Genomic DNA, 18,693 nt, shown 5'->3' with positions numbered 1-18,693 from the left:
CTGGCCGACCTTGGCCCTACGCCTCCCTCCCTCCGCTCTTCCTTCCGCACAGGCGTGGGAGAGTGGGCACCAGGGTCAGGGCTGGGCCGGGGCTGAGGAGGATGAAGGTGTCCCTGCCTCACCCTTGTCTGGAGCCGAGGGGAAGTCGGTGGACAGGAGGTGGGGCTTGGCCTCCGATACACTCCCCCATGAGTGCCGCGCAGCCCCTCCATCCCTGTGGAGGCCCTCGGAGGCCTGTGCCACGCTCTATGGGGTGCAGGCACCCGGATCCGGCTACCAGAGGGAAAGCCACACGTGTGCCTGTGGAGGCCCAGCCAGTGTCTCCATCTGTCGGGGACATTTCCTGCCAGTGTGGGGCACATTTGGGGCGTGGAGTTGGCAGGTGCACCAGCAGGGCCCAGACCCACATGAGGACACTTGTGCATGGCGTTCAGACGTGAGCTGCAGGCAGACCAGGCTGGCAGGTGTTTTCCTGGGGAGTCTGGAGGTCGAGCGGGGAAGAGGGACGCTGGTTAAGGCCCACATCCTATTTCCCCCGGGGTATGTGCTTGTGGCTGTGGCGTTTACTCTGACAGCTCAGATTCCAGCCCTAACCACCCCCAAGAAGTATTTTACTTTCATCGTCTTTCTATTGCTCCAGTGTGTCGAGCCTTTGGAAACAAAGGACACCATTCTATTTACAGTACTTGTACTTAGCAGTGTTATTTGTATTTACAAGGTATATTAATTCTCCAACGCTGAAAATTAAGCAAGCTGTAACTTTTTTCTAAGTGGGTTGGGAAATGGGTTTAAAAACAACCTCTTCCCCTTCCTCTTAGCGAATCTGTATACAGCATGGCATTGTTACTATTTTTAAGTTTTACAAATGGCACCTGAGCCGTACCTGTGCAGATGTGTGAGCTCCAGTGGTAACCCTGGTCACGCACACGTCCCTGCACGGGGGCAGTGTGCACCGTCCCTGAGCCTTGCGGGTGTGCTGGGAGCGGTCTCTGCAGAGCATGTGGGGCAGAGCTGAGCCCTGGCCCCCTCTGCTGTCCGCCCTCTCCTCTGTGTGCGGGCACCAGACGGTGGCACTGTGGCACTGTGGCACTGTCCTGGGTTAGATCTCGGGCAGTCACTCCGGGGGAAACCGTGGCTCCAGGCCCACACCAGTGTCTCCGCCCCGCCTGGCCCTGCCCTCTGGTTTTAGGGTGTGGCTCTGTTGCCCAGCCCCTTCCCTCACAAAAGGGAAGAGGTTTGTGGGGTGCAGGGCTCCCTTCTTTTGAAGGCAAACCCCGCTCTGTTGAGCACATGCTGCACACTTTTTTGTCCCTTCCTGCCCACAGACCTTCCCCTCTGCGGGACCTGGGGGCGGGGGTGATGGGAAAATGCGGGGTGGCCACCAGCTCTGGGAAGACCCAGCCGGGTTCTGCCACTCCACCTGTTTGTGGCCAGGCTCCTCGCGCACACCTGAGGGCGCCGGGCAGCAGTGAGCTGAGCGGGAGCCCAGCAGGGCCTGACGCTAGGTAGAGCCTGGTCCCACGTGAGCGGAGGTCAGGGTGCCAGGGGAGAGGTCAGAGTCACGCTCAGAGATCGGGAGGCATCCCAAGGGCGAGTTGGATGGAACACCACTCCCCAGCCACATCCCCTCCGGAATAGCGCTGGGAGCTCCTGGGGACCACGGTGCGGCCCAAGGCTGTGTAGACGCTGGAGTCATGATAGTGTGAGGTGCGACAGCTTGCTCGAGGGCCTGTGTTTGAGCCTTAGTCACTTTCTCGTCGCTGGAACGCAATGCCCAACACCCACAAACTAAGGGAGGAGAGGTTCAGTCCGGGACCTGCTCTCTCCAAGGCAAGGTGGCACTGCACAGGGGCCTGGCGGAGGAGAGCTCCTCAGCACGGAGGATGGGAAGCGGAGAGAAGGGAGGAGCTGGGAGGGAGAAGAGCCCTTCCAGGCCACGCCCCCGGTGACTGCCCCTTCCGGGCAGCCGGCCAGCTTCAGCCCCAGGATCCAATCACCTTCCAGCAGCCCCACGTACGAGCGCTTGTGGCTTTGGGGACGTCTAGGCGTAAACCCTAGCAGTCTGACCCATGTTTGCTGGTCTAGGGGAATGGCAGGAAAAAGCTGCTGCATCCAGTCCTCTTTCCCCAGGGAACTGGCTGTGCAAGTTAGAGGGGACACAGGCGATTTTGCAGTCTGTGTCATCAGCTACCTCTGTCGCCAGCACAGGGCGTGGGGCAACTGGGCTCCCCTCTGCTGCGGTGTCGGCAGACCCCAGTCCCTGGCATCATAGCTCAGGCCTCTGTGCTCACATGTGTCTGTCTCAGGCTCCAGACCGGGTCTTCCAGGCAACCCAGCGAGGGCAGCAGCACCTGGGTCTGCAGGGCAGTCCTGGGCACTGCCAGTCCTCAGGGCGGGGGAGTGCCGAGCCCCCAGTGGGCATGCATGTGCAGCTGCTGTGCTCCCAATGTGGCTTTGGGCAGGTGGGAGGCAGCTGTCCCCAGGTCTCTGCCCGCCACACTTGGTCAGCCTGGAGCTGCAGGGCTCCATGCAGGTGGTCTGTGTGATTCAGGGCCTGTAATCACGAACAGCAAGCCAGCTTCTCCCCAGCTATGGCTCCTGTCTCTGAGCTTTCCTCTTCCTGGTGATAAAAGGGCTGCAGTGTCGCCGAGCCTCATAGCTCCTCCACTTTAAGCCAAGGAACATGAAAGCCTCTTTGCCAGGGATTCCCACTAATCCCTCTGACTGGAGCCCCATCCTGTGGACCCCTGATGCCAGGTGGGCACTGCTGGGTGGATGGGGCCAGGGCGGGCTCAGGGCAGATCAGCTGCTGCAGTTTCCACATCTTGTCTCCTTTCTCCAACGGCTCCATGCTCCCCACCAGGTCACAAGGGATCCGCTGGGCGTTACTCTGTGATCAGTGACCACATCCCACTCCCCGGGGACCAGCCAGAGCCCCTGTCTGCCGAGCCCGGCTTTCTGTCACGATCCAGCAGCCCAAGATGCAGATTTGAGTCCGACGTGAGTCCTCCCGCTGGCTGGCGCCGTGTCCTCTGCATCCCCAAGGACGCCCTGCCCGTGTTTCCAGTGTCCTCCCTCTGCCTCCTTTCGATTCCTGAGCATCCTTCCTGCCTGTGCCTGAGCTGGGGTCCCAGGCAGGCCAGGTGGCCGTGCGGTGGGCAGGGACCACGCTGTCCGGCCAGCCCTTCCCACCCCACGATTGTCCCTAAACAGCTGTAGGGCTCGTAAGGAGGTGGGTGGCTCAATCCCCCACCTGGGAAGGGATCCGGGCCCTCGTGTCGCCTTTCCTGTGTGCCAGGCACCATCAGAGTCTGGAGGGCAGCCTCTTTCCCCACCTGACACCGGAGGGCGGCGGACATGGATTGGGGTGTCGGCGGGCAGGTTGCCACCTCGTGGCATCTGTGGTCTGGGTCCGCTTCCCAGAGCCCTCGAGTCGTGGCAGGGTTCTGTGTGTCCCAGGCAGGGGACAGTGCAGACTGAGGTCCTCCTAGCACACACACGTGTCTCCACAGATGGACAATGAACGGAACTCCAATACCTCGAAGCAGAGATACTCGGGGAAGGTCCACCTGTGTGTTGCCCGCTACAGGTAAGCGCCAGATGCTGAGAACATGGATGTGACACCACACTCTCAGAGCGGGGTGCAGCATGGCTTGGGGTTCAGGGGCTCAGGCCCATGTGTGTTGCTCCAAGCTGGGAACATCCAAGTGGAGCTGCTGGGGGAGCAGAGAGAATCAAACTGCAGAGGCACAGCGGGGCCACGCCAGGGTGGAAGGTGCCAGGGGCTAGGTCTGGTCCCCAAGGCCATGCCTGCCTCCACCGCCTCGACACACCAGAGTGTGCCCAGGATTGCAGGTGCCAGCCCTGCAGCCTCGGCGGCCGGGGGCGAGCTCTGGGAGGAGCAGATTCCCACACTGAGCCTCACAGTGTGAGTCTCCAGGCTGCAGGCCCTGACGGCCGCAGATGTGCTGGACGCACATATCCTGCTCCTGCAGCGGTGCGGCTTGCGGCCTGAACTGAGGTGCCCCTTCCTCCCCTGGGGCGTGTGTCCCTCTGCCTGCGCCACCTCCACATCTGCAGAGACTATGCCCCAGTGGGGATAGGGGCACAGCTCAGCCCACAGCGGGCAGCAAAGGGGTGTCATGGAGTGGAGCGCGGCCCAGAGCCCTGGGGGAGGGCTTCCCAGTGTTCTCCTGCTCAGCCCTCCTTCCTGGCTCCTGCCGCGCCCAGCTGTCTCTCCCAGGACCTGTGGCGTGTGTCCTGGGAGCTGATGCTGCCAGCCCAGGCCCCTCAACTCTTGACTGGGAAGATGGCTGGCAGCCTGGTCAGCAGCGCAGCCGGGCCCCGCTGTGTCCACAAACAGATGTAAGCCAGAGTCCCTGATGGCTCCTGCCCCCGAGGCTCAGCGGCCTCTGTCCTTGGCTGTACCCATGATTGACACGCAGAGCAGCCAAGGGCCCCAGAGGACTTGGACAGGAAGCGGACGCTCTGCCCCAGGGCTGGTGCCTGGCTGCTGCCCTTGCGGGGTGGGTGGAGGACGAGGTACCAGGAGCTGTGGCCGCAGGTGTGAGGCTGTCCTCCCTGCCCTGGGCCCAGGCCACGCTGGGCGGATGACTGCATCATGGCTCATCTGCAGGCTGTTGCCTCTGCCTTCCTCAGCCAGGGTGGCTGCCGGCGGCCCTCCTGCCGACCACGGACCATGGCGCGGCTTGCTGCCGATTGGGAATCTACCGATTTCCCACCGGGCAGGCCGATGACAAGCACAGCGGCCATGGCCGTCAGGGCCACCCTGGGTGGTGGCTTCCCCACCGCGGCTCCCGTCACACTGTCTTGGGAATAACAGCTTTGCTTTCCTGGCTGAGGTTTAACGGCGATCAGCTAAAACACGGACAGGATGGCGTGGTCGGGTCAGCACCTTGGAGAAGCAGCAGGCCGATCTCTACTTTCTTGTTTTTTGGTACCAGGAATCGAACTCAGGGCCTTACGATTGCCAGGCAGGTGCTATGCCGCTGAGCTATATTCTTGGCCTAGGGATTTCTTCCCTTTTTTTCTGATACTGGGGATTGAACTCAGGACCCTGTGCTGGTCAGGCAGGTGTGGCACCACTGAGCTACTTGCCAGGGCCCTCGCGTCTCTGTTTCCTTCTTGAGCCTTTTTCTGTTACTTGGACATTCCAAGTTCATCTTAGTTCATTTTGTTATAAATGCTAACCCCAGTGTTGAGGACCGAAGGGTGTGCACGCTCCTGTTCCCGGTGGCTGTGCTCAGCAGGGCATGTTGACAGCACATACCCAAGACTAAACAATGCCCATACCTTGACCAGGCAAAGACTCCTGGGATTTATCTTTAGGGAGAAGTTGTAGAAGTGTGCAGATATATGTGTGGAAGGGTATTTGATGCAGCACTGAATACATTGGTCAAGTCGGGAATAACATCAATGCTGGACATCAAGGAAAATGCTACCTTGTTTGGTAGAATACTATACACCCACTAAAAATGGCATGGCAGAATGTTTTGTGAGGTGGAAATATAGATTACTGCATGGTGAAATAAACTAAGCAGAGTGCTAAGAGGTGCATGTAGGTTTCCACCTTAGCTAAGTTGTGTGTAATGATTACAGGACCCATTTCCTTTCTGTTTGCTCATTAACTTGGAAACACATAGTTATGGAGGAAAAGGCAAGGAACCACGGTGTGGAAATCACACGCTGTCCTCAGCTGTGCGCTGCTGCAGAATTCCCTTCCTCGCTCGGAGCGAGGGAGCGGGTGGTGGCCCGAGTTCACAGGGCCCTGAGGACTCGGCAGCCCATTGTCCTGTGGGTTCGTCCCCCTGCTTCAGGCGGGTCCGGGGAGGCAGAGCAGCCCCACCCAGGGCAGCTGACACGCCTTGTGCTCTTTCTCCAGTTACAACCCCTTCGATGGGCCCAATGAGAATCCCGAAGCTGAGCTGCCTCTCACGGCGGGAAAATACCTCTACGTCTACGGGGACATGGACGAGGACGGCTTCTATGAAGGTCTCTGGGCGGGGCTGTGGCGGGAGACTTGTGGGCTCCTGATGGCGTGGCCATTGGCCTCCACTTTGCCCTCCCATGCCTCCGAGCTTGCAGGGTCCCCTCACGGTGTCCCCCAGAGTGTGGGGCACCTGGCTCATTGGCTGGGGGCTCCCAGGGGGCCTCAGCTGCTGCTGAGATGTCAGGAGCACTGACCCAGGCACTGGGAGTTGGACCTCGAGGCAGCACCGTGGCTCTGGGTGTGCTGTCCACTGAGTCACACGCCCGTGTAGGTGCATGTGCCCAACACAGCTGCCAGAACCAAGCCCTTGCTGAAATCTCTGCAGCATTCCCACCGTGCTTATTAGGGTGCGTAGTCAGTGTGACCCTTCATCTCTCGGCCTCGGTTTTCTCTGCTGGAGAGTGGAGGCAGCAATAGGGTCCACCTCAGAGGGTGACGGGAGGACGAATGAGGTGCTGGATAGGAAATGCTTGGGGTGGAGCCTGGCACATAGCAGCTGCTCAGTAAAAGTCAGCTATCACCACTATCACCGGCATCAGACTGACTTCAGGGCGTAGAATTAGCTACCTCAAGACCCATTCCCCGGCTGGGTCCGGGATGAGCTCTAAGTTCTTTACCCAGATAGAACCAGGGCTGCTAACGTGGTGGACAGGCCCTCTGCAGGGTGGGCGTGCGCACAGGCTGGCTGCAGCGCTCTGGTCCCCGAGGCAGGGTGTGCTGTGCTGGAGCAGAATCCGCATCCGGTGTCTCCCAGGCTCCCGGGGGCCCGGTGTCCTGGGGTGACAGTGGAATACGCCTCCCCTGAGCTCGGTGCTGGAAGCCGCGCGCCCGCACGCCTGGTCTCCGAAGCCCTCCACACACTCGCCCACGGCCAGGGCCTCTGCTGAGGCAGCCTGTGAACCCATTCACCAAGACCCCAGAGACATTAGACTGGTTCGTAACACAAAAGCCCCCACTGCCATGTGTAGCCACTGTTTAGCAACTTGGATAGCAACTGTTTTTGTCCCTTGACTTACCAACAGCTGTGACACCAACTGGAGTTCCATCTCGCATCAGGTAGACATATTCACTTGCTTTGCAGGGGTCAGGCACATTGCCCTCTATTTCTCACTGGGATCCATGGCGCCCGGGAGACTGCTGATTCACCTCCCAGAGCATGATGCGACATGTTCGTTCATCCATCTAACGTTTACTGAGCACCTGTTGGGTGCCGGGGTCACGCAGGGTGGGCGCTGGGGCCTGCAGTCCCTGCCCTCGGGCGGCATCCTGTCAGGGACGGTTCCTGCCTGCCCAGCACCCGGGCAGATGAGCACGGTGGGCCTGGTGGCGGAAGCCAGACTGCAGGCTGGGGGCTCAGTGAGATAAGGCGTGTGGGTCACCCTGCAGTGGGGTCCACTGTCCAGGTCCTGCTGTGCACTGGGATGGCTCTGTGACACCTGTCCTTGTGCCTGCAGGAGAGCTCCTGGACGGGCAGAGGGGCCTGGTGCCCTCCAACTTCGTGGACTTCGTCCAGGACAGCGAGTCGCGGTTGGCCGGCACCCTGGGCACCGAGCAGGACCAGAACCTCCTCAACCACTCGGGCGTGGGTGTGGGTTTGGGCCTGGAGGGCGAGAGCATCCTGGACCTGCACTCCCCAACCCACGCGGACCCAGGCATCACTGACATTGGCAGGGGGCCGCTGGACACGAACATCGACGACGTCGGAGGAGACATTGTGCCTTACCCCAGGAGGCTCGCCCTGATCAAACAGCTCGCCAAGAGCGTCATCGTGGGCTGGGAGCCCCCGGCCCTGCCGCCTGGCTGGGGCACCGTGAGCGGCTACACTGTGCTGGTGGACACGGAGCCGCGCCTGAGCCTCCCGCTGGGCGCCAGGACCAAGGCCCTGGTGGAGAAGCTGGACACGGCCACCTGTACCTACCGCATCTCCGTGCAGTGCGTCACCAGCCGGGGCAGCTCGGACGCGCTGCAGTGCACCCTGCTGGTGGGCAAGGACGTGGTGGTGGCCCCCTCACACCTGCGGGTGGACAGCATCACGCAGATCTCGGCGCAGCTGTCCTGGCTGCCCACCAACAGCAACTACAGCCACGTCATCTTCCTCAATGAGGAGGAGTTCGACGTGGTCAAGGCGGCGCGCTACACGTACCAGTTCCTCAACCTGAGGCCCAACATGGCCTACAAGGTCCGGGTCCTGGCGCGGCCTCACCAGATGCCCTGGCAGCTGCCCCTGGAGCAGCGGGAGAAGAAGGAGGCCTCGGTGGAGTTCTCCACGCTGCCCGCAGGTGAGCCGTGTCCCGCTGTGGGCCCAGGAGAGCGGCCGGAGCTTGCCCACACACAAGTGTGCCTGGGATCCGGGCTGAGCGTCCCTCTGCTTGTGGTGATAAACCACACCAGCGTGGTCCTTGCGAGGGGACAGGGTCCCAGTCCCTCGGTCACGCTCGGGGGCCAGGAAAGATGGCTTGCCTGCCCAGCTTGCTTCATGGCAGAGCACCATGCGATCCCGGCTCTCGTGTGTGATGCTTTGTTCACCTTGCGAGCATCTGTCCACACTGTCCTAGCTGGACCTCTGGTCTGTCCAGCTGGATTAATCCAGTCCAGTCTGAGCCCGTTGGTGACAGTGTTACCGATGATCCCCTTGTTCCCTTCCTTATCATTGCCCCAACAACATGAAACCTTCCAGTTGTCCGTGTGGGCTGGTTCTCCAGCCCTAGCGCGCTCAGGAGCATTTGGGATCACGGGAGAGTCCATGTGGCAAGTGCAGGAGACTCCTGAGGGCTCTGAAGAGTCCCCGAAGTCCCCACCTCTGACAGACAGGACCGTTTTGTGTGCCCAAGAAGAGGGTGCTTTGGCAGAGGTTGAGGAATGGGGGCAGGAAGACAGGTCGCCATCCGCGCTGTCTGTGCTGTCAGGTACAGCAGTAGGGAGTTCGTTTGTATGTATAATCTGCTGTTACTATTCTTCTGTATCAGTACCTGTTTGTGGTACTTAACGACTATGTACTTCCATTGTGGGGAGTTGGTACATGAACACTTCCTTCCTGTTTGCAAAGGATCTTCCGGTTTTCTTTTGTCTGTCTTTTGTTTGGCTCTTTATTTATACTTTGGATTTCTCATATGAAAGAAACCATTGTGTCTGATTTATTTTACTTGACATTATGGCCTCAAGGTGCATCCATTTTCCTGTAAATGACTCAAATTTATTCTTTATAGCAGGGTATGTTGTGTTGTACATAAATACCACACAATAGATAATACCTTTACCCATTCATTTGTTGATGGACAAATAGGCTGCTCCCAAGATTTAGTTACTATGAATTGCACTGCTATGAACATGGGTGAGCATGGATCACTGTGACATGTTTTTAACTCTTCAGGAAGACATCTAGTAGGGGAATATCTGAGACGAATGTAATTTCTGGTTTTAGTTTTCTGAGGAATCTCCGCACTGACTTCCACAGTGGTTGTACTAGTCTACACTCCCACCAACAATATAGAAGGGTCCTTTTTCCCCACAGCCTCGACAGCACTTGCTGTTATTTGATTTCTTTATGACAGCCATTCTTTCTGGAGTAAGATGGAATCTCAGTGTTATTTTAGTTTGCCTTTCTCTAGTGGCCAGTGATGTTGAACCTCCCTTCATGTATTTATGGGTCTTTTACACTTCTTCTGACAAGTGACTATTTCACTTGCCCAGTTTTTGATTGGGTGTTTTATTTTGGGGGGGGGGTTCTAATTTTTTGAGTTTTTTTATACATTCTAAGTATTAGTCCTCTGTCTGAGGTATGGCTGGAAAATTGCTCTTCTGTAGGTGGTCTCTTCATCCTTCTGGTTGCTTCCTTTTGCTTGCAGAAGCCTTTCACTTTGATGTGATCCTATTTGTCGATTCTTGATGTTATTTCTTGTACAATTGGAGTTCTATTCAGAAAGTCCTTGCCTATGCCTATGCCTTCCAGAGTTTCACCTATTTTATCTTTCAGCAGATTAAGTGTTCTGTTTTCATATTTAGATCAGTGATGGCAAACCTTTTAGAGACCGAGTGCCCAAACTGCAACCCCAAATCCAGTATTTATCGCAAAGTGTCAACACTGCAATTAAAGCTGAATACTGAGGGTTTAGTTTAGAAAAAACGACTCCTATGCCAACAACTTTTGTTTTGAGAGAGAAAAAAGAAAAACAACACATGTGCACGGGCTCACCACACTGATTCGATCTTTGATCGTTGTGCGAGTTCTTTATCTTTGTTTCCGGGTCCAGTGTGGAAGAATACCATGGTTTCTTCATCAGTTCTTCTGTTGATGTGCCCTGGGCTGGCTTCTGGCTGACAGAAATAAACACCGGGGAGGAACTGTCCACTTTTTCACCATTGACGATGATGTTATTTGGAAGAATTCTGAAACGTCCCTCACCAGTGTCAGGAACTTCCTATCCTGAGTGCTGAGAGTTTTATCCGGAGTGGATGAGAACTTTGGCAGTTTGTCCAGCTGCCGAGTCCGGATGCTCCCTGTTTGATTGCCGTGGATGGTGAATGACCTTACTTTGGGAGGGGCCAGCCTTGCCCTCCTGGGTGCACGCCATGCAGCCCTGCCGTGCTGTTTCTGACGCACGGCCATTAGAACTGCTGGTCTTTGCTGAGGGCTCTTTCATCTCCACTCACTCACGAAGAACGCAGGTCTGTAATCTGAGCCCTCACAGCGTCCTTGGCTTTGGCACCAGAGCCGTGCGTGGGTCCTGAGAATTGTGGTTTTTGTCGTTTTTGTAATATCTGGAAGAAATTTAGTAATATCAGTATTATGCCTAGCCTTTGTGTTGGATAGAATTCATCAGTGAAATCATTTAGACCTGGAATTTTCTCTGTGAAAATGTTTTAAATTCCAAGTGCAATTATTTAATAGATTTAGGGTCATTAGGATGCTTCTATTTCTTCATTTCTTAGTTTGGATAAGTAGTTCTTCAAGTTATTTCCCCATTTCATGGGAATTGTCTGATTTTTCCTATAAAATCGATCATAGTATTACTATGAACTTTACATGTCTTTGGATGTATAGTAATGTCTCCTGAATTTTTAGTGGTAATTTATGCTTTCTCTTCAATTTGCACAGATGTATTTATTTATTTATTATTATTATTATTTTGGGTACCTGGGATCGAACTTGGGACCTTGCGCTTTCGAGGCAGGCGCTGGAACCACTGAGCTAAATCCCCGGCCCGGACGTATTTATTTTATTAATGTATTCAAAACTGTAACTTTTTGCTTGGTTGAGTTTTCTGTTTTTTATAATTTTATACCTTATTGATTCACACTCATTTCTTCTATTTTTTCTATAGATGTTGGGTTTAACTTGCTCTTCTAATCCTGTGTTTTCCAAGCAAAAACTTAGATTGTTTATTTAAAAGTGTCCTTTTATAGTATAAGTATTTAGACTTACAAATACTTTTATATTTAGCCATAGTCCACAATATATGATACATTCCCTTCCCATTATCATGAGTTTCAAGTATTTTCTGATTCCTTGTGTAGGGTAGGGTCGGGTCTTCATGCACATTTGCAAGTTTATTTGCAAGTGAATTGATTTCTAAGTACTTGAGGGTTTTCAAAGAAGGTGACGTGTTGCTGTTACTGAGTTCGGACTGAATGACTTTGGGATCAGACAGAATACTGTCTGAGTTGTCTTCTCAGAGGTGTGGAGACTCAGGCATGGGGAGAGCTCGCTTTCGGCCCAGAACACCGGTCCTATCGTGAGTTCCGGGCATCATTGGAAGAGCAGGTGTGTTGTCCAGGGCTGGTGTGGCATGGCACGGGTAAAGTGTGCTTAGGTCACGTTGTGTAACAGAGCTCCTCAGGCCTTCCCTGTCCGTGTTGGGTTTTGTTTCCTTGATCTTTCAGTTCTTGGGCGCAATCACCTATCTGTTTAATTCTGTCTTTAATTTTGCTTCGTGTATCCTGAAGCCCCATTGGCAGCAGCGGGCACACTAAGAACCGCTGGAGCACTCCCTTCTCTCCATGCAGAGTCCTCCTTGTCTCTGGTCTGGTTTCTGTCTGGAATTCTCCTGCCCGCTCTTCATGTGGTCATGTGCTTTGAGCTACACATGTCTTGTTCTACGCTTTGTGTTTAAACCCTTGTGCTTTGTGTTGTAAGTGTGTCCCTTAGAACTAGTCTGTCGCTGGGTCTTGACGGCCTTCTGAGTTGGACAGTCCCCGCCTCTGACCTGGAATGTTTTGTGCTTTCAGTGTGATCACTGACATGCCTGAAGTCTGTCATCTTGCTCTCTGTTTTAATTTGTCGTGTTGGCTCTTTCGCTCTTTCATGTGTTTGTCTTTCTCTGCCTTCTTTTGGGTTATTTTTTATATTCTATCTCCTTTCCTCAGTTGTCTTTTTTTTTTTTTAATGACACATTGTGTATGTGTGTGTATGTGTGTTTTGAGACTGCTTTAGGGAGTATAGCATGCATACTTAACGTACTATAAATTACCTTAGGTTAATAACATACCAATATTTACAATGAAAGAATCATAGGGGCCGGGGATTTAGCTCAGTGGTTCTGCCACCTGCCCTGCAAGCACAAGGACCTGAGTTCGATCCCTGGTAACAAAAAAAAAAAGAATTGTATAGCATCATAATTCTATTTGTCCTCTTTTGGTTTTGCTATTGTTTTTATATATTTTACTTTTTCATGTTACAGTTCCTTCAAGATATTGTTATTATATTTTATTTAAATTCTTGCTTCCCTTAGAAGAATTTGGAAAAATAGTCTCACATTTACCATTTCTACTGCCCTTTTTATTGCTGCTGCAGGTACACGTTTTGATCTGGTACTGTCTCCTTTCAGCCTGAAGACTTTCCTTTAGGACGCTTTTCAGTCTGCTTTTGTTTATCTAAAGTAATTTCATGTCATCTCATCTTCGCTTATATCCTTTTTTCTCCCAGCCCTCCAAGCTCCCCATTCCATGGTCTGTGGCCTTCATTGTTTCTGTGGTGACCTGGCTGTCACCCCTAAGCCTTTTTTCCCTTTATCTTTGATGTCCAGGAGTTTGAGTCTGATGTGCCTGTGCTTTATTTTATTTATCCTTTTCCACTTTTTACTTAGATTTCTGAGTCTCAGGGTACTATTCTCCAAATTTCAAACACAGCTGCACATATTTTTTGTCTTATTCTGACTTCTCTTTCCAAGACTGTAACTGAACGCGGGTTGGAGCGTTTGCTGTTGTCTTGTAGACGTACGAACCCCTTGTTACTACCATCTTGTGTCCCCCTGTGCTTCGGTTAGGGTCATTTCTATTCTCTCTTCATGTTTATGGATTCTTTCCTTTGTGGGCCCAATCTGCTGTTAAGACTACCACATGAATTTTTAAGAATTTTGGCAAGTATATTTTTCTGCTCTAGGGCTTTCATTTGATTCCTTCGTGATTAATATGATTACTCTTTGCAGTCCTCTGTCTCTCCACCCATTATATCTTGTCTTTTTCCGTCCTCTCCTTGCCAGGAAAGCAGCCAGGGGACAGCAAGGGGCCATGTGGGCTGGGGAAGGGCAGCTGGACTGGTGCCGTCACCTCTGCCTTGGTCCACTGTGTGACCTGGACTAAAATGACGGTGACCTCATGGCCACTAGGTGCTGCCTTGTGTCCACTTTACAGATAAGGCTGTGACGGGGGGAGGCTGAGCTCAGGCTGCTTGTGGTGGTCGGCAAGGCCTGGGGTTTTTACTCAGGCCCTCAGTCTCTGCACTCGCATTGGTAGCCATGCATGATGCTGCTCCCAAGCTGTCTGTCTGGGAGGACACAGCTGCCCGGCGTGGTCAAGGAGCCAAAGTCCTCGTGGGCAGCAGCACTGTGTCTGTGTTGTGTGAGGAGCAGGTGGCGGTCGCAGTGGGGAGGGCGCTGGTGTCTGAGTCGTGTTCTAAGCAGGGTGGGCTCTGCTTTGGACCCAGGGCGTGAAGAAGGCTCGGGGGGCTTCGTGGCAGTGCAGATGTGCTCAGCTCAGAGCCCTGCTCCAGAGGCCACAGCACTCCTTCCACAGGACAGTGACCTGCGCTTTCCAGGGGGAGGTGCTGAGGATTTGCCCCGGGCCTGGAGAGAAGGGAGTCCCCTTGGGGTCAGGCAGGGCTGGCCACTGCTGTCCCTGGAGCCACCCGCCATGCCCGTGCCATGGCTGCTCCTTCCCTGTATCTCGAATTAGCTGCTCACGATGGCTCTTTCAAGACTGGTGAGCAGAGTTCATGCTGCGGCGCCCGAGGAAGCAGTCAGGCCCGGAGCTGTGTGGAGCTGGACATGGAGCATGCATCCCTGTGGGACCCAGCACCCCTCTGGCTTTCTGTTTTTCTCAGTGCACGGCGTGGTGACTTGGAGATGTGAGGTCTGGGCCTGCTGTGCCTGGCGCCTGATGAATGAAAGGGAGGGCACTAGGGGCAGAGGAGAGGGAATGGGGCGCCCTTTCCTGTGTCCCCACACCCTCCCGAAGTTGTCCCTGGCTGACCTGTTGCCTGTCCCTGGGCAGAGGGGACTAGTGAACCAAACAGCACAGGTACTTTGCCCGGAGGAGAGGAGCAACAGCCACTTGGGGACTGTGGTCCCACATCTCGGCACTGACCAGTGCCACCACCTCTGCTGTCTCGTCACCTGTCCCCTCCTCTGAGGTTAAGGCGTCATCTGTCTTCCAGGAGGGACCATGGAGCAGTAATGGCCCCCCACCAGGCCCTGCCCTGAAGACCTCTGTTCCTTCTGTCCTCCCAGGCCCTCCAGCGCCCCCACAAGATGTCACTCTCCAAGCTGGGGTCACAGCAGCCACTGTCCAGGTCTCCTGGAAGCCACCTGCACTGACCGCCACTGGGCTGTCCAATGGAGCGCATGTCACTGGCTACGGCGTGTACGCCAAGGGGCAGCGGGTGAGTGGCTTGGGGTGGGCCCCACGGGCAGAGACTGGCTCAGTGGGGTGCTAGGGGGGACCCATTCCCTGAATGGGAGAAGTCCAGATCTCAGCCGCCCCCTGCGCTGCACCGCTGGCCCCACCTGCTTGGGTCCTCTCCTTGGTCCAGCACCCCACTCCGTGGCCTGCTGTGCTCTGGGTTGAACCCCAGCATCAGTGCCCCTCCTTGGAGCCCTAGCAGGGGTGACTCACGGGCAGATGGCCAGACCCTGACTCTGGGAGGCAGGTGTCTGCCATCTCAGCCCGCCAGGCACAGGGAAGGCTGGAGGAGCATCTTCTGTCCACCTGCTGCTCCATCAGGAGCGATGGATCAGTTTGACAGGCCGTGGGTGGGCACTGAGCCACCTCCTGCTGGAAAGTGCCCAGCGATGCCCCTGCCCAGGGTCTCCAGCCTCCAGAGCAGCCCTGTGCATGCACCTGGCTTGGGGTTGCTCCCAAGGTGGAGGACAGGGATGCTGCCTCGTGGGCTTCTGGCTGGATGTGCCCTGGGCCTGTGCACTCATGGTCCTCTACGCTCTAGACTCCTGGGCTTCCGGCTGAGGGCCAACCTGCACTGGTTGGCCAGGCTTTGTCCCTCCTGAGGCGTGGGTCGAGGCTGTGGGTGCCAGGCAGCATCAGCTGTCCTTGTCTTTGTGCAGGTGGCCGAGGTCATCTTCCCCATGGCAGACAGCACCGCGGTGGAGCTTGGGCGGCTGCGAGGTCTGGAGGCGAGGGCTGTGACCGTGCGGACCCTCTCTGCCCAGGGCGAGTCTGCCGACTCAGCCCCCACCCCGATCCCCCCTGACCTCCTGGTGCCTCCAGCCCCCATGCCCAGGGCAGCGCCTCCACCGAAGCCATTAGCCAGCGTCCCTGATACCAAAGAGGAGCACCCGGGTGTCCATGCCAAGGTGGAGGCCTGGGAGCAGGGCCGGACACCGGGCTCTGCGCACGGGAACCTGCTGGAGCTGCCCGGCCTGCAGGGAGCTGGCCCCGGGCGGAGGTCACCCTCCCCGAGCCGCATCCTCCCGCAGCCGCAGGGCGCCCCCGTGTCCACCTCCGTCGCCAAGGCCATGGCCCGCGAGGCTGCACAGCGGGTGGCCGAGAGCAGCAGGGTAAGCTGGGGCTCCTTGGGGCCCTGTCTGTCCCTCTGCAGGGCTGCGGGGCACGTGCAGGTGGGCAGCGCTGTCCATGTGCCCCGGAGCTGGTGGCACAGGGCAGCTGGGAAGGGCACTGCACTCACCTGTGCTGTGCTGGTGGGTCTGTACCTGGGCCCAGCTGGACCGTGTGTGTTTCTGTTCTGTATATGAGTAGCCACATAGTTGAGGGGAGTGTGTGGTCCTGCTAAGGGGTGTGAGAGCCACGCACTGCACGGTGGCCTGGGATGGCCCTGGGTGGGCTGATGCTGCTCACTTAGGGTTCCAGCTGGAGCATGCGCGCATGCATGTGTGTGTGTGTGCATAGGCATGTGTGTGCATGTGTGCAGGAATGCAGGTAGAGCTGACACAGGTATGCGTATCTCCACATAGACACGTGTACCTTAGGTATGATCAAAACGTACCTTTTAAGTTAAAAATTGAAAAATGGGGCCAGGGATTTAGCTTAGTGTTTCCACCACCTGCCTTGCAAGCACAAGGACCTGAGTTCAATCCCCCGTATCAAAAAAAAAAAATTGAAAAATGTATTACAGTGAAAGACACATTGCCACGAACCCCTTCAAAATATTTACCCTTACTTCAGACATACTTATCCTATTGATTCAAAACATTTCCAACTATTTCTGTTGAATGAAAAACATGATGCTGGGTCCTCACCCACCTTATTCACTGGATCTGGCACCATGTGACTCCTGGCTCCTCCCCAAAGGCAAAATGACCCTGAGAGGGAGATGTTTTGGCAGCCAGGACAGCACAGTTGAAGACCTTGAGCAAAGGGGACTGCAGAGCTGCTGAAGAAAGTGGTAACGACAACAGGATGAGCATGTTCAGGGACAGTTATTTTGAGGCAGATCCATGGCAATGTGTCTTCTGCGATGATAAACCTTTTCATTTAAACCGACTCTGTTTTTATCACACATCCCATGTCTCTGCAAGTATAGCTGCACACAAGTGTGTGCACACACTCCCATTTGTACACCGCTGTGTGGCACTTTCACCTGTGGAACTTTCCACAGGAACTGTGGTGGGACCGCATTCCAGACTGGTGTGTGCAGTGAGCGGTCACAGGCCAGCTGTGCAGGGCTGGGCCCCTCCCTACTAGGTGCCCAGATGCTTGGGGTGAGCCTCAGTTTCCCCTTTGAGGCAGCAGCAGCTGCCCATGGACTTGTGTCCTTCAACTTCAGAGCTCCTGGCAGGAGGAGCCTGGGCAGGGCTCCAGCCTGCAGGAGAGGCCCCAACCCGGCTGGGCCCAGAACCTGCTCATTAGCCAGGTGTGGTGGTGCAGGCCTGTGATCCCAACACTCAGGGAGGCTGAGGCAGGATTGAGAGTTCAAGCCCAGCCTGGGCAGTTTAGGGACTTAGAGAGACCCTATCTCAAAATAAAAAGTTTTTTAAAAGAGGCTAGGGATATATCACAGTTGAAGGCCCTGGGGCCGATCCCTAGTATTGCAAAGTCACAAAAGGGACCAGTTAGTTGATGGGAATTAAGTGGGCAAGGGAGGCGAAGGAGGAGAGGAGAACCCCGTTAGAGTGGATCCTGGCACCGTGGGAGGGAAGGACTCAAGGAGATGCAGCCCGGGCCACTGGCCAGGCTTCCTGGTGCTCTCGCCTGAGGGGCCTGCGGGGCCTGGTGTGTGGGCCGCCTTGCCCTGCGTGGCACTGGGGCCCGAGTGCCCTGGGAGTGCTCCACCGTCCCCTGCGGCTGCCCTGCTCACCCTTGCCCCCTTCTCTTTCCAAGCTAGAGAAAAGGAGCCTCTTCCTGGAGAGGAACAGTGTGGGGCTGTATGCCAACTCGGATGAGGAGGATGGCTACGCCTCGCCTGAGCTCAAGCGGAGGGGCCCCTCGGTGGACGACTTCCTGAAGGGGTCCGAGCTGGGCAGGCAGGTGAGGCTCGCGGCCACAGTGGCCTGGCCCAGGACGCGGGGAAGAGAGGGCTGGCTGGCCGGGCCACAGCGGTCCTGCCGGCTCTGAAGGAGAGCCTGCGTCACCTTGTTCCGGGACAGTGTCAAAGTGTACATGTGAGGCTCCCCCAGGAGTGCCACATGCCGGAACCTGGTCTGCGCAGGTCTTTGAGTCAGGACAGGAGAGGGTCGGCTACAGGTACCCACCGGGTTCATTTGGGAGTTTGTGTCCACTGCTGGAACAGCATTTGCTGGACACTGGCTGTGTGCTGGCGTCTTCGTCACTTTCCCTGTGCCAGGACGCAATGCCCGACACCTGCAGTTTAAAGGAGAGCTGTATTTGGCTCATAGTTTCAGAGGTTACAGTCCATGGTCGGCTGCTCCAAGGCAGGAATATCAAGGTGGAGAGAGCGGAGAAGGAAAGTTGCTCCGTTCATGGAAGCAGAGTGGGGGACAGCGCCAGAGAGGAAGGGGCAGGGGCCAGATATAGTTGCCAGGATTAGGCCTCCACGACTCGGCAGATACCCAGGAGTGAGTGCCCCCCATCCTGGGTGGCTCCCAAGCCGACAGGCGACCCCATGCTGGGTGCCCCCACCTCTGTCCAGCGGGTCAGAGTGGAAGCCAGCACAGTACCCTGCTAGCCCCCGGGTCCCTGTCCCACCCACACCCAGGGCCTCCACACCGTTTGGGCTGGGAGACGGGCCTGCCTGGTCATTGGGGTGGGGTGAGTCC

At 55.8% G+C, this 18,693-nt stretch overlaps 1 protein-coding gene across 9 annotated transcripts in view; it reads left to right on the top strand.

Annotated features, from left to right (window-relative positions):
• Rimbp2 (RIMS binding protein 2) overlaps positions 1-18,693 on the top strand; it is a 137,746-nt gene that overhangs the window by 101,817 nt on the left and 17,236 nt on the right. For 8 of the 9 annotated variants that reach the window (XM_021257672.2, XM_087198287.1, XM_087198286.1 and 5 more), the window contains 7 exons: positions 2,864-3,000; positions 3,513-3,589; positions 5,903-6,012; positions 7,465-8,289; positions 14,734-14,885; positions 15,565-16,017; positions 17,798-17,944. In XM_021257672.2, the coding sequence (XP_021113331.2) occupies positions 2,864-3,000; positions 3,513-3,589; positions 5,903-6,012; positions 7,465-8,289; positions 14,734-14,885; positions 15,565-16,017; positions 17,798-17,944 (1,901 nt within the window). Of the gene's footprint in view, positions 1-2,633; positions 2,758-2,863; positions 3,001-3,512; positions 3,590-5,902; positions 6,013-7,464; positions 8,290-14,733; positions 14,886-15,564; positions 16,018-17,797; positions 17,945-18,693 lie in introns of those variants that run through there. The other variant, XM_021257673.2, reaches the window with a different exon arrangement.

This window comes from Heterocephalus glaber, unplaced genomic scaffold (genome assembly GCF_053883595.1).
Source record: "Heterocephalus glaber isolate CG9 unplaced genomic scaffold, H.glaber_assembly_v1.0 deba00001687, whole genome shotgun sequence".
In the NCBI taxonomy this organism is placed as follows: Eukaryota; Metazoa; Chordata; class Mammalia; order Rodentia; family Bathyergidae; genus Heterocephalus; species Heterocephalus glaber.
The sequence above is the reverse complement of the archived record's forward strand: the minus strand, read 5'-3'. Positions and strand labels throughout refer to the sequence as shown.